The following is a 15,150-nucleotide window of genomic DNA, read 5'->3' on the forward strand; positions in this document are numbered from 1 at the left end:
TGAGTCACCAGCCACCAGGGGAAGTGAGTGGAGGGAGGGAGAAATCAAATAAATACGTAATCAGGAAAGCAGTGAGAGTGGGAAAGTTACACAGACCAGAAGAGGCTATTGGGGCGAGTGACATAAATCAGAACATAAACGAACCTGTTCCCCACACAGCGGTTAAATAAAAGCCCGAAAGAAAGGCGAATGTCAATGCTGAATGTCAATTTGAAGTGATAAGACAGAGATAGAGAGAGAGAGAGAGAGAGAGAGAGAGAGAGAGAGAGAGAGAGGGGCACATTGAGTATTTCCAAGTTAATACAATCGAAAAATCTCATTTGTAATTATGAAATATTCACAGTACTTTGCCATGACTGATTAATATGAATGAAGTCATTCAATGCTAACTCTATCTATCCGTCACTGTCCATCTATGCAGAGCAGTCTACAGTGCCAATGGAAATGGGTATGGCTGTGAGTTGCATTTTAAAGTGTTTTTAATGACATGGCAAGGACTAGAAATCCCGTAGGTGTAATCCTATCACAGAAAAACCTGCCTTAAATGCCAATGTGCCATTGAGAATGGCCATAATCAATGTGGTCTAGGCTACTGTTATTCTCAGTTTGTGCGWACAACCGATTCAAATTCAAACCACTCATCTAGTTAATGTAGTTGTAGGCTATTCTAGTTATAGCATATGTGCTTGGTCCTTATGTTTGAATTTACTAAAAACGAGTCTATTATGAAATCGTATCGTTTTATTATCCCATATGATAAACTCCATAGCGCGCTTGTTTAGGGTATATCCCTCCAGTAGGCTGTGTGGCTTTACGCTGACGGAAGAGGACAGCGACAGCTAAGCGCTTGCGTCGTCGTGTGGACCACTTGCCCTCTGACTGGATGTTTGCGAGACAGTGTTAGCTTTATTTAGGTAATTAGTGCCTCTGTCCGTTGTGCTCTCTATTAACTGCCACAAATGCCTGATCTCACTGATGCTTTGTTTTTTGGTTTGTTGTTTGATCTCTGACACAAGAACACCTTAAGTTAAAAAAACGCATCCATCATGGTACTCTTCCAGCAGGTATCTCTCAGGGAGCGCAAGAGTGGCATGAGTTTAGGACCCAAGCTCTGATTGAGAGGGGGAATGAACAGCACTCCGCCTGGATTATGGTTGGTGTGTGGACTTTATTTTATTACCTGATTTGTTTATTATGTCGTTTTTTGTCTGCTGTGTCTTTGCTCTAGCTCGCCGAGGCTGGGACAATTTGGTGAATGATCTTCCAGAAGTATTTACAGTGCAGGGTGTGTACTGCGATGTTGCAACAGGGAGAAATTGCKTAAAGTTATTTTCATAACTTTTCCGTGTGCCTCAAGTCAGATAAAATATGTCACAGTATTCTGAGTTAATATATTTCAACATGATAAAAATGATATAACATTAGCTTAAATATTTCGTTTTTGACTCTTATTTTGTCAGAAGTTGTTTACTAGGTCCTAAATCACTTCTTTACAATTGTCATTTCAAATGTCATCCATGAAATTATGTGGAAATTGACATTACAATTCTTTAGATGTAGTGCTAAAACTAACTTTCGAACACCATTTTCATCTCAAATTGTTCATTTGGAAGCTCAAAATAACGTGCCCTCAGGTGCCACTATTGTATTGTACTATTTTGTTTTCTTTCCCCCATTGTGTTTCACAAAAGTTTTTTCGCTGACTTAGTTCAATGGGGATTATGAGCCGACCACATGCCCCGTGCCTTTGTTTTCCCTTTCCTGTTGTGTTTTTTTTCTACTGAGTGAGTAAATTGATGAAGGCACCGCGGATAAAAGACAAATATGCATTGACAAGGGCTTTCAGCGGCAAAAGGTCATTAGGAGCTTCAGAATTATAGTGGGCTTTGCCTGATGCCAGCATATTGGCAATGAGGGCCACGGTTTACAATATAATTTAACTGGGAGAATAGCAGCAAAGTCATGTCTTTAAACTACATTAAGAACTTTTACGAAGGATGTGTAAGTATGGTGATACCAAGAATATATAGAATATTGGACGATGGTCGTGGTCACTTTGAGCCCAGTGAGTTCTCTGAATTATTTATCTCTCTGACTGTAGCATAATAAAGTGGATAGACTTGTATTTGTTGCAGAATTAAATAAGAGTGTAAATATAGTAAATGTCCTACTCTCTGAATATATGTGTGTTGTTGAAATATAAACCTATTACTGCCATTCTCCATGCATTACTGAGTTATAAGCATGTTTGTAGTTGTTCCATTTAAATCTGATAATATTTGGTCCATCTGCTATTGTCAATGAGGATTCATTCCAAACGTTTCATCTGTTCATTACTCCCTTTCCAAGCTGGTTTGATAGTTTGTGTAATTCATTCAATTACAATCATACTCATGCTTCCTCAATCAGTTTTCACACATTCATTTTTTAATATATTTTTTTACAAACAAATGCTGTTTTAAAGCCTTTTTCTGTGTTTGTGTGTTGTTTGTGTTTTAGCTCAGGCCTCCGACGGTGATAGGCCAGTTCCACACCCTGTTCTTTGGCTCTGTTCGGATGTTCTTTCTGGGCGTCTTGGGCTTTGCAGTCTATGGCAATGAAGCTCTCCATTTCAGCTGCGATCCAGACAGGAGGGAGTTAAACCTATACTGTTACAACCAATTTAGGCCTATAACACCTCAGGTAAGAGTGCTTCCTGCATTAAATGATTTCACATGAGAAAGTCCATCTCTTCCAACTATTCAGAAACCTTTTATAATCTGTCAGAATCAGCAAACAGTGCTCATTTGAGAGCTAATCCCATAAATGGTACTGGTAAAGAATCAGAGATCACCCATTTGCACACTATGCCATGGTGATATCGGAACAAAGGATTTTCGTGCACTTTTCACATCATCCAGTCAAATGACAAAACATATTTTTCCCGTCATGAAAAGACAGACTCGAAGATGTGCTTTTATTCAATGTGAATAACAAAGTAATGAACAGACAGGACTCAAAGATTAGCTGTTATTGAATGTGAACTTGTGAATAGGTTGTTTTACCACTCATCTGACCATAACCATAATGTTCTTCTGCTTGCAGGTATTCTGGGCATTGCAGCTGGTAACTGTTTTAGTCCCTGGAGCTGTATTTCATCTCTATGCTGCCTGTAAAAACATTGACCAGGAGGAAATCCTTCAGAGACCTATATACACTGTCTTCTACATAATCTCTGTCCTACTAAGAATTATTCTGGAAGTCATCGCTTTTTGGCTACAGAGCCATCTCTTTGGTTTCCAGGTTCACCCACTCTACATGTGTGATGCCAGTGCCCTAGAAAAGACGTTCAACATCACCAAATGCATGGTGCCGGAACACTTTGAAAAGACCATATTTTTAAGTGCAATGTACACTTTCACTGTGATCACGTTGCTGCTGTGTGTTGCTGAGATATTTGAGATACTCTGTAGGAGATTAGGTTATTTGACCAATCAATGACCTGTGTGTTATTTGCTATAGAGTTCTAGGTCATATTTCAAATTTCTGTTTGTCTTATCCAGGTCTGACATGGACACAAAGGCCGAAAACGACATACCTCTGCTTTTTTTGTTGGGAGTTGACAAGCAAAGACACTTCTTTCCATAATCCCATTGTTAAAATCAAGTAACACAGATTTAAATCTACTTTTGTCAGTAGGCTAAGGATATAGTTGTATCGTATGCAGCTTTCAATCATTGGCCCAAGTAAGAAAGAAACCTGTTATGAAAGATTATAGTACTTGTACCCAGTGAAAAGTATTATAGCATTGTTGTAGTCTTCTTAGGGGCCTATAGACATATAATGTTGTCTAATTGTCCAGTTTAACATATGGCCAATGTCATGTCATCAAGGTTAACATCTTAATACCCTACGACACAAGCTAAAAATGGATTCATTTTAAGGCATTGAACTAGGCCTACAGATGAAAAAAGGCAGGCAAAAATGTATCCTAATGAAGCTTAGATTTGATTATAATAGTTGGTCTTTAATATGTTCAGGTCATAATAAATTATTAAAGGGATACTTTGGGATTTTGACAATGAGGCTCTTTATGTAGATCCCCAGAGCCAGATGAACTTGTAGATACCATTTTTATGTCTCTGTGTCCAGTATGAAGGAAGTTAGAGGTAGTTTTGCGAGCCATTGCTAACTAGCGTCAGCTCAGTAACTGGAAGTCTATGGGTATCTACTAGCATGCTAGCAGACTTCCAGTCATTGCACTAACACTAGTTAGCACTGACTCACAAAACTACCCTAACCTCTGTCATACTGGCCTCAAAGACATACAAATTGTATCCACAAGTTCATTGGATTCTGGGGAAGTGGATAAAGGTCCTAATTGTCAAAATCCTGAAGTATTCCATTAATAGAAAATGTGTATTCATTGAAGAACCGGAGTAGATAAAGGTGCTCAAGTTAGTTTGAATTTGAAAGATTTTGGAACATCTCCTTTGATGATTACTAAATTAAGGTTTTGAAATACTGTAAATAGGAATGATATCATTAACAGTTAAAAAAAATGGGTTTCCATTCTCCCAGATTTATCATGCAGTTCTACAAACCATTGTAGGTTTAAGTGTAATTGCTGATAAGTGCGCTGGTCACAGTGTGTATGGATGACCCATATTTGACTGATTTAAGACCCTTTTCATAGCATGTAGTATAATGCTTTTGATTTAACCCTGTGTTGTAGCCGTACTGAAAATGATTACCTCTTTTGTTTTGTATCTGTATGTTATTATCAGGCATCCATCCAACTTTTGTTATTATTTTCAGCTAAATGTATCATCTCAGGTACAATATGGCACACTGCTTTCTGGTATTTGTGACAGATGGATGGTTTTAATGTTTGCCTCTTACATTTTGTACAATAAGCTGAGGTAACTGTTAAAAGAAGCAATGACATTCATTTGGTTGTCAGTAAATCTGAGGAGTATTTCTGGGAAGTGGGATCAATTAGTTAGCAAGCTAATTCCGATATACACTCAGTCTGAAATTCTGCAGATTGTATGCTTAAAAAAGATGTTAACTTGATTTGAGCTAATTTCAGGTTCATCTTTATTAATCAGAAACTCCAGGTTTCAATAAAACTATGAAAATCTAGCTGACAAAGTAATTAATCCTACATCATGAAATACACCACAAGGACATATTATTTGTTTTGTATGTTTTTGATTTAACTAATGTTTCGTTGCATTGTTTAGTTTTCTTAGGGTAATTGAAATGCATTTAATTACATCTAGTTTGTCTGTTTTGACTTTCCGATATGTACTTCATAAAAATGCATACAACTTTTCACATTTGTTTAATAAAAGGGGCACATTTTATGACCCTCTTATGTTCAGACAATATTGTTCTGCAATGTGCTATTTCTGAAAAATCTGTCTGTGCTGCTTTTTAGGTAAAGCTCGAACACTTTCTTACGTCTCAAAAGTATCAGTGAGATGATAGATTTTTTTATTTTATTAGAGGTGGTGCTATGCTGCTACTTTTTTGTACTGAAAAACTGTATTGACAAAGCAATCCTACAATAAGAGGTATGCTGTGTAACCGATGTGAAATGGCTAGCTAGTTAGAGGTGGTGCGCGTTAATAGTGTTTCAATCGGTGACGTCACTCGCTCTGAGACCTGAAGTAGTTGTTCCCCTTGCTCTGCAAGGGCCAAGGCTTTTGTGGCGCGATGGGTAACGATGCTTCGAGGGTGGCTGTTGTTGATGTGTGCAGAGGGTCCCTGGTTCGAGCCCAGGTAGGGGCGAGTAGAGGGACGGAAGCTATACTGTTACATTGGTGCTGTGACCCGGATCACTGGTTGCTGCGGAAAAGGAGGAGGACAAAAGGGGGGTGAGTGTAACCGATGTGAAATGGTTCGCTAGTTAGCGGTGGTGCGCGCTAATAGTGTTTAAATTGGTGACGTCACTCGCTCTGAGACCTGAAGTAGTTGTTCCCCTTGCTCTGCAAGGGCCGTGGCTTTTGTGGCACGATGCTTCGAGGGTGGCTGTTGTTGATGTGTGCAGAGGGTCCCTGGTTCAAGCCCAGGTAGGGGTGAGGAGAGGGACGGAAGCTATACTGTTACAGCTGCATGTCCTGTTTCAGTTTTTTTCTATACCCTATGTTCATGATAGCCCCATGCATTTGCTTGGGGAAAAGTTGTCCTAATGTAGTAGGCTTAGAACGACGCTTGAGCAGAGGTCTCACTTTGAATATTAAGGGGAACGAAAGTTAGGTTGAAGATAATGTATCCCTGAAAAACAGATGTTAGCGTTTTCTGGCGACTCCGCATAGTCTAGGGAAAAATCTATATGCAGTTTAATCACAGTGGATCATTGTGGTGTTGAAAAACTTACCTACCCATCTATAAGCTGCATGCAGATCCTTGATGACAATTTACTACAGATATGCCAGAATTCTCGTTGAATCGCATTCCATTCATATCATAATAAGATTGTTGGCTCCTCACAAACCGTAAGATCACCATGGAACGCATTGCAATAGGCTCACACAGTAATCAAAATGTTGTCAATGTCAATATGATGCCGTTTTGCTTTGACAGTCCTCCTTTCCTGCAGATGGCGCTAAACGTATTGAACAAGAAAGCGGAAGAATTCTGCGCAAGGAGGAGCATTGTTGTTGAGACCCAGCTAGTTAGCAAGCCACATTTCCATTAATGTTGACTAATCTGCCATAGTTAGCTAGTGTATTTACATTATTAGAGATGGCGCTCCCACCACAGCTAAAAGCCATTCAACACTATCTAAGAACCGCACAGGAACATGAGAAGAGGGATCCTGTCGTGGCTTACTACTGTGAGTTTGTACTTGCTAGCCAACTCGGATAGCTTGCCATTATTGTCCGTTTATGTTCAGCTGTCAACTCCATTAAGGGGACATGAACCGGCAAATCGCTAGTTAGCTAACTGTTCTGTGAATATAACGTATGAGGTCGATAGCTAGCCAGCCATGTCATTTATCTAACTATAGCTAGTTAACGTTAGTTAGTTATGGAATCATAACAACAATAACACCAGACGTACAGTAGCTAACGTCAGATGCTAACGAATGACCGCTTGCTAGCTACAACTTCGACACACTTTTTTTTTTTTGCTGCCAGTCTTACTAATGTTAGTGGTTACTTAACAAATGTTTACTTCTTAACTTTGCTGACTTCTCAGTCGGCTTTATCAAAAGTAGTCTAGGTTCATAGTATTCATAACTAACTAATTGTTAGCTAGCTAGTGTATTGCAAACAGTACTATAAGAGTACTCTATCTAACTATGTCACATTCTGTGAAAAAGGCTATGCCAGTTAACTATATGGTAAGCTTTGTGGTATGGCATGACTCATTTGTAAAAAATAAAGGTGAAAAAATGTTGTAAGGCGTTGCCAGCTGCCTATGGTAGGGACACAGTTCATGTGACCAGTGTCTGGCCTCAGAGCCTGGCTTGATATCTAGCTTGCCAGACAGGAAAATAAAAATAGGTATATTTTCTCAAGTCTAGAAACGTCTACAAATGACTTACTTTACTTGACCCTTTCTTAGCAAGCACATTTTATTCAGTGCCACTACATGGTCTATGACTAGGCTATGTTGTTATCAAGCGCAGCCTAATTGCTTTCTGGTGGATTGTGGCTAGCTAACGTTAGCAAGCTAGTTATTTTACACAAAGGACGCTTTCTTTCAAAATAGTGTGACCAACAGGGAACTGTACTGTCATCTGGGTGATTTAAGACTTTGTTAGCCTACTGAGCTTAAGCCTTGTTTTAGGCTAGCTCTGGGAGCTGACAGGAGTCCTAAACTCTGACAAAATCATGAAAACATTATAGTTTAGTGAACTACTAGGCTGCAGTACCTCTGCAGTGTCTAACACATAAGGCTAGCTGCCATCCAATGAAATGTTATCACTAGAATCCTTTTGTGATAGGGTCAATCTTTCCTGCCATTCTCATTGATCGTATTTGGTTATTCTACAACGTGCTCTGGAGACTTCTGTAATATAAGGCTTAAGAGTTGTTAGACTCTTAGATGGAATGTTTCAAAACAAGTGTTTGAAAAACATTTTGTATTCATGTAGTGTAAGGTTGAGAAAAAAGTTATTAAAGATTATAAACTGGGTGCTGATGCTGATTGGCTGACAGCTGTGGTATATCAGCCCATATACCACGGATATGACAAAACATACATTTTTATTGCTCTAATTACATTGGTAACTAATTACATTGCTCTAATTACATTGGTTTATGATAGCAATAAGGCATCTCAGGGGTTTGTGGTATATGGCCAATATACCACGGTTAAAGGCCGGACAAGTAGGCGCGCAAAGGATTATGGTCATTGTAGTTAATTACCATGTTTTCTGCACTAAATTGTCGAATATTGGCTTGTTGGAAACAACAACTCCCTACTACATCACACAGTTCGGGTTTGATCTGATTTTTCTCTAGAGAAACTGCTCAATGTGCATTGAGCAACAGAAACAAATGAAATGGAATTCAAATAATTGAAACAACAGGTCAAATGGTTGTTTAAAAAATGTAAAATAACAAATGTTGGTTAATTGCTTAGCACTACTAAGCTACAACATATGCGTATATGAAACCAATGGGAGTTTGTGTTTTTAGATAATTGAGGTTAGTTTTTAAAATTTTTACACAATATTTTAAAAAATTCCAGAAATTATAAAATAGTTTGACAACCCTGTTTGTAAGCTTTTAAATTATATAATTCTCAATCGTTTATCTTTTCCAGTGACGAAGACATGGATCAACATATCTCTTGAATGTTTTGGCATTGAGGTCCAAAAAGTCACCTTCTGAGCACTTCTACAATGGGCAAATATGTATAGAAGGTTTCATTCAAATCAAAACAGCTGTTGTCAAAAGTGATTGAATTTAAATATATTTACCATGGCTCATTACAAGATACTGACGACTGACAATGGCTGCTTTTGCCTGAATGGGATGTGCAGAACATGCTGTGAGGTGGATTAGCCAAATATGCTGAGGAACATGTTTTTCCAGTTTGGCATCACTGCGCAGTTTCACTGCCCGCCTGGATCTTTTATTTTAATTGCAATGGCGGGTGTGTTGGTAGAATTGAAAGGACATGAGTAGAGAAATTAGTGTCCTTTGGATGAAGTCTGTTCTGTTTTTGTGTGCCTTATTGGATAAGCCCTATTGATATTTTTCTTGTGTATATAATTATGGCTGGGGATTGTCAGTTGATGGCCTTAGACAGAAAGTCTGGTAGCTTTGGTGTTTCTTGAGTTCTCCAATTGTGTCTGATTTTATTTAGGCTGGTTTGGGGTTTGGACTGAAGCAGAGATGTTTGAAGGTTTTTCAGCGCAAGTTCCTTGTTTCACGGCCCATGAGCATCAGAGTGGACCAGTAATTCAACATGCCACTGGAGGTCAGCATCGACATATCTCTGAATGACTCAACCCCATTGTCTTTGGAAGAAGGTTGTAGAGCTGACGGCCATAGGGACTCAGGCTTTTCTCTCAAACTGATTTTGCCTTTGTTTTGAAAGGTTATGGTTAAGAGAACCTTCATTGCTCTAAATCTAATTGTCAAGAATCAAAACGATGTAGTACCTCTACTTGATTGCAGAGTATCCTATATCCCAGGCTATTCTAGCTTCAAATGTCCAATATAAATCAGACTCGCAAGAGGAAAATGGCTACCATTATTTGAATCAGACTGAATAGGATCAACTTGACTAGTCTACCTAATGTAATGAGGATTTTCTCACAGTTATTAGCCTGACATTTTGATTGTCTGGATGAAACCATCTGAATAACAAATGAGCTTCCTCTTTTGTCAAGCATTCAGCACATGACAATGGTTAGAGGACTCAAGACCTATAGGTTAGTGTATTGATTTAGCGGATTAGTGGAAGCAGGCTTTACAAAAGAGTGGTGCAACAATCATTATTTTTCTTTATCGGCGAGCCATTATATTACATTGACCAAAATACGCCAAGCCTATTTGTGCAATGTTCATCATTTAGGCTATAGCTTACTTGATCCATTCCATACAACTAGGGAAATTCATGGTTTAAACAAAAGCACTGATTTGTTTCCCTATAATTACCCACCATTATTGAACCCAAGCACCCCCAGGCCAAACAATGACTACAAACGAACTTCCACTTAATGGATTGCATTTTCCCTAATATGAATGTCCAAGCTAGCAGCAGGATACCACAGTGATTTAATATCCCGCCTCAGCAGCACATAGTAACCCTAACCAACACAGAGGCTTTCATTTCAAATAGAACATTGTGTTCTCCTGCTGCTTTATATTGTATAAAACGTGGCCAACTTGAAGCACAGAAGTAAAAATTGCTGAACCTCCGGTTCGACTGCAGCACCATGTATTCTGCCTCCTAGTGTAGGCCCCTGCGCCCTGGCATTGTGCTATAGTATTAACCTATGGAAAAGGCTCTCTTTGAGTTGTTTTCCCTCCCGCTTCCGGGGCTTGATCTAGACTTCCGATTGAGCTGCAGCTATAGTACATAATAACATCCTTGTAGTGAGGAGAGCTGAGTGCGCGGGCTAGCATCCCAGAATACACAATTCTGTTCTCATTGCAAATGTCAGTGAAGACTTGGTCACGCCCAAACTGAGGACTCAGCTCACACTCTTTTTATGACTAATGTCAAGCTTGCGTTGGGATGCATGCCAGGACAGGCATGTATTCCTCCCATTTATTTCCATTTGACAAGGATTTTAGTCAAATTCTACCATATCTGAAACCCGAAAGATTGACTGAAAGTTATAGGCCGATTTGTTACTTCAACATACATTAACAGGGATGTCATGGATTAGGCCTACGTAGTGGAGGTTCAACTAACACACTGTCTATTTCTGTGGAAGAACATCTGCAGGGGGAAAAGTTGACTAACTTTTTCTTAACATTCAGTGTATTAAATGAACGACACTAATCCCTGTGAATCAAGCTACATCAACCATCCCCTTTAGCTGTATTCCACATTTCTGAAATTAAAGTAAATACAATTTTATTCGTCACGTGCTTCGTAAACAACAGGTATAGACTATTTTTTTTAAAATATTTTTTATTTATTTCACCTTTATTTAACCAGGTAGGCAAGTTGAGAACAAGTTCTCATTTACAATTGCGACCTGGCCAAGATAAAGCAAAGTAGTTCGACACATACAACAACACAGAGTTACACATGGAGTAAAACAAACATACAGTCAATAATACAGTAGAAAAATAAGTCTATATGCAATGTGAGCAAATGAGGTGAGATAAGGGAGATAAATACAATATAGCAAGTAAAACACTAGAATGGTAGATTTGCAGTGGAAGAATGTGCAAAGTAGAGATATAAATAATGGGGTGCAAAAGAGCAAAATAAATAAATACAGTAGGGGGAGAGGTAGATGTTTGGGCTAAATTATAGATGGGCTATGTACAGGTGCAGTAATCTGTGAGCTGCTCTGACAGCTGGTGCTTAAACAACAGGTATAGACTAACAGTGAAATGCTTACTTACTGGTCCTTCCCAACAATACAGAGAGAAAGAAAATAGAGAAATAATAGAAAAGTAAAATAAATAATAATAAATAGAAAATATGTAACATTAACTTTGCTATATACACAGGGTACTGAGTAGATGTGCAGGGGTAAGAGGTAATTGAGGTAGATATGTACATATAACTAGTAATAAAGTGACTGATGTTTAACCGTAGCAGCAGCAGCGTATGTGATGAGTCAAAGTTAGTGCAAAAAGGGTCAATGCAGATAGTCCAGGTAGCAATTTGGCTACCTATTTAACTTTCTATCAGGAATGGCTTGGGGGTAGAAGCTGTTCAGGGTCCTGTTGGCTCTAGACATGGTGCATCGGCACCGCCGCCGTTCGGTAGCAGAGAGAACAGTCCACAATTTGGGTGGCTGGAGTCCTCAAATTTTTGGGACCTTCCTCTGACACCACCTGTGATATAGGTCCTGGATAGCAGGGAGCTCGGCCCCAGTGATGTACTGCGCTGCACACACTACCATCTGTGGAGCCTTGCAGAGGAATGAATGCTGCTGACTGTCTCTTTTTGTGTCATTGGACACTGTAGTTTGTCATTCTCCTACATCTCTGTCTGGGGGAGAGAATACTGTAACCCCCCTGGCCATCCATGAAGTTCCCTTACTCACCAACCCCCTTCCACACTCACACACAAAGTTCTGCCCATGGCAAAATCATTTCCCCCTCTGAAATACAGTGGATTATGGATTTTATTCTCATGGCCTTGCRTCTGTCGTGAATGGTCTCAGTGTTGCATTGTTTCAGAAGAGGAGAATTGGATGTTAAGCTGTATGGGCGTAATTGCTTGACAAAGGATGACATTGTGAGTGCCCATTGTGATGTGCAGTGACCATCATTATATCTGAGCAAAATGATCCCCATTGCTTTCGTTATGACTAACTGTTTAGGAAATATCAACAGGTGGCCTTTGGCATAGTTTTAATTTTCTCCCCAATTTCGTGGTATCCAATTAGTAGTTACAGTCTTGTCCCATCGCTGCAACTCCCGTACGGACTCGGGAGAGGCGTAGATCGAGGGCCATGCTTCGTCTGAAACACGACCCTGCCAAGCCGCACTGCTTCTTGACACACTGCTCGCTTAACCCGGAAGCCAGCCGCACCAATGTGTTGGAGGAAACACCGTACAACAGGCGACCGAAGTCAGTATGCAGGCGCCCGGCCGCCACAAGGAGTCCCTAGAGCATAATGGAACAACAACATCCCAGCCAGACAAACCCTCCCCTAACCTGGCCGACGCTGGGCCAATTGTCCACCGCCTCATGGGTCTCCCGGTCATGGCCTGCTGCGACATAGCTCGGGATCGAACCCGGGTCTGTAGTGACGCCTCAAGTACTGCAATGCAGTGCCTTACACAGCTGTACCTTGGCTCAAACTTTTGAAAAGTGTTTTCTAAAATGTTATATTCTTCTGATTTCTGACATGCTTTGTTTTGAAATATGATAAATGGTGAAACCATTTTTAAAAGCCATGTAATTCTCTTCTCAAAAGCTAATGGTGAGCACAATGAATATTCTGCCTCTATCTAAGCTGAACCTACTAGAATCAAATCTAAACTGCTTCAGCCAACCAAAAGTAGTGACTGTATTCTGTTTTCCTTATGTCTTGTAAATTGGTCACCTTAACGTGTCTTTCCGGGGTKTTATGTTCAGTTGTAATTTGAATTGAGTCAGTGTTATTGTAGGAGAAATGGAGATAACCATGTAACAGGCTCACTATTGGTTTCAAGCCCCAGGCTTTTTCTTGTTCATTTTTAATGCAGCAGCATTCAACCTGCCATACACTAGGATGGCATCCCAGGTGTTGAAAACAACAACAAAAATCGAATTTTGCTCACTATATGAGGCCGTACAACAATATCTGTGCCTTGAATGCAGAATTTAGCCTAGCTAGATATCTTAAGGCCATGTTGTTACAATTATAACTGACTCACTGACACATGCCTATCACACATGGAATTTGGTAAAAGTTATTTACATTTACATTTAAGTCATTTAGCAGACGCTCTTATCCAGAGCGACTTACAAATTGGTGCATTCACCTTATGATATCCAGTGGAACAACCACTTTACAATAGTGCATCTAACTCTTTTAAGGGGGGGGGGGGTTAGAAGGATTACTTTATCCTATCCTAGGTATTCCTTAAAGAGGTGGGCGTTTTACAGGTTGTCTCCGGAAGGTGGTGATTGACTCCGCTGACCTGGCGTCGTGGAGGGAGTTTGTTCCACCATTGGGGTGCCAGAGCAGCGAACAGTTTTGACTGGGCTGAGCGGGAACTGTACTTCCTCAGAGGTAGGGAGGCGAGCAGGCCAGAGGTGGATGAACGCAGTGCCCTTGTTTGGGTGTAGGGCCTGATCAGAGCCTGAAGGTACGGAGGTGCCGTTCCCCTCACAGCTCCGTAGGCAAGCACCATGGTCTTGTAGCGGATGCGAGCTCAACTGGAAGCCAGGGGAGAGAGCGGGAGGAGCGGGTGACGTGAGAGAACTTGGGAAAGTTGAACACCAGACGGGCTGCGGCGTTCTGGATGAGTTGTAGGGTTTAATGGCACAGGCAGGGAGCCCAGCAACAGCGAGTTTCAGTAATCCAGACGGGAGATGACAAGTGCCTGGATTAGGACCTGCGCCGCTTCCTGCGTGAGGCAGGGTCGTACTCTGCGAATGTTGTAGAGCATGAACCTACAGGAACGGGTCACCGCCTTGATGTTAGTTGAGAACGACAGGGTGTTGTCCAGGATCACGCCAAGGTTCTTAGCACTCTGGGAGGAGGACACAATGGAGTTGTCAACCGTGATGGCGAGATCATGGAACGGGCAGTCCTTCCCCGGGAGGAAGAGCAGCTCCGTCTTGCCGAGGTTCAGCTTGAGGTGGTGATCCGTCATCCACACTGCATATGTCTGCCAGACATGCAGAGATGCGATTCACCACCTGGTTATCAGAGGGGGGAAAGGAGAAGATTAATTGTGTGTCGTCTGCATAGCAATGATAGGAGAGACCATGTGAGGATATGACAGAGCCAAGTGACTTGGTGTATAGCGAGAATAGGAGAGGGCCTAGAACAGAGCCCTGGGGGACACCAGTGGTGAGAGCACGTGGTGCGGAATTATTTTTTATTTATTAAGCATTGATTTGATTATTATTAAGTTATTGTCCAGATCCATCTGTAAACATTGAAATTGACAATTAAACATTGACTTTTGCCCACTCATAGGCTTCATACTTAGAGCAGCCCTGTATCAAAGACACAGACCCCTTCATTAAAATGAACGATCAGTGTTTTTGCCATACTTCGAGAACTCCCAGCTGGGTATATTTGCTTTTTATTTTCCGCTGGGAAGTAGTAATTGCCAGTCCACCCTGTTTTACAAAGTTATGACTGTGAAATTAGAGTTAGATGAGTGATTTAAAACTCAACCTTTGTCATAACATGCACTGTATGATACCCTGTCCCACCTTGGAAATGTGACTAAATTTGCTGATTTAGTATAACTTTATTTTTTTATTACTAAAATGCCCTATTGATGTGCTGCTGATGTTGGCTTGCCTACTTTCTCAGTTCACAGGCAGGTCTATGGAAACCTG

The 15,150-nt window shown here is 40.6% G+C and overlaps 2 protein-coding genes across 5 annotated transcripts in view; both read left to right on the forward strand.

The window, feature by feature from the left end:
• Positions 1–818: 818 nt before the first annotated feature.
• Positions 819–5,370, forward strand: gje1a (gap junction protein epsilon 1a). Of its 4 annotated transcripts, none has more exons than XR_011474360.1 (3): positions 819–914; positions 1,062–1,157; positions 2,500–2,589. XR_011474360.1 is itself a non-coding variant. In XM_023973646.2 (3 exons), the coding sequence occupies exons 1-3, from the start codon at positions 1,963–1,965 to the stop codon at positions 3,478–3,480; spliced, it is 618 nt and encodes a 205-aa protein (XP_023829414.1). In that variant the 5' UTR covers positions 1,822–1,962; the 3' UTR covers positions 3,481–5,370. The 4 variants fall into 4 exon arrangements, 1 of the variants encoding a protein (XP_023829414.1); XR_011474361.1 differs by having other exon boundaries at positions 1,065–1,157; XM_023973646.2 differs by lacking the exons at positions 819–914; positions 1,062–1,157 and adding exons at positions 1,822–2,001; positions 3,085–5,370 and having other exon boundaries at positions 2,500–2,682.
• A 1,238-nt stretch (positions 5,371–6,608) lies between these two features.
• Positions 6,609–15,150, forward strand: part of LOC111954358 (vacuolar protein sorting-associated protein VTA1 homolog) — a 47,724-nt gene continuing 39,182 nt past the window's right edge. Inside the window, exon 1 of the mRNA XM_023974032.2 lies at positions 6,609–6,823. Within this exon, the coding sequence (XP_023829800.1) occupies positions 6,733–6,823 (91 nt within the window). The 5' untranslated portion in view covers positions 6,609–6,732. The remainder of the gene's footprint in view (positions 6,824–15,150) is intronic.

This window comes from Salvelinus sp. IW2-2015, linkage group LG28 (assembly GCF_002910315.2).
Source record: "Salvelinus sp. IW2-2015 linkage group LG28, ASM291031v2, whole genome shotgun sequence".
NCBI classification, from domain to species: Eukaryota; Metazoa; Chordata; class Actinopteri; order Salmoniformes; family Salmonidae; genus Salvelinus; species Salvelinus sp. IW2-2015.

What these genes read in the sequence shown, in the direction of transcription:
- gje1a (XM_023973646.2), top strand. Translation starts at nt 1,963, where the DNA reads ATGTCTTTAAACTACATTAAGAACTTTTACGAAGGATGT. An exon ending in AGAACTTTTACGAAGGATGT is followed by an intron (nt 2,002 to 2,499) that starts GTAAGTATGGTG and finishes TTTGTGTTTTAG; the next exon opens with CTCAGGCCTCCGACGGTGAT. An exon ending in TTAGGCCTATAACACCTCAG is followed by an intron (nt 2,683 to 3,084) that starts GTAAGAGTGCTT and finishes TTCTGCTTGCAG; the next exon opens with GTATTCTGGGCATTGCAGCT.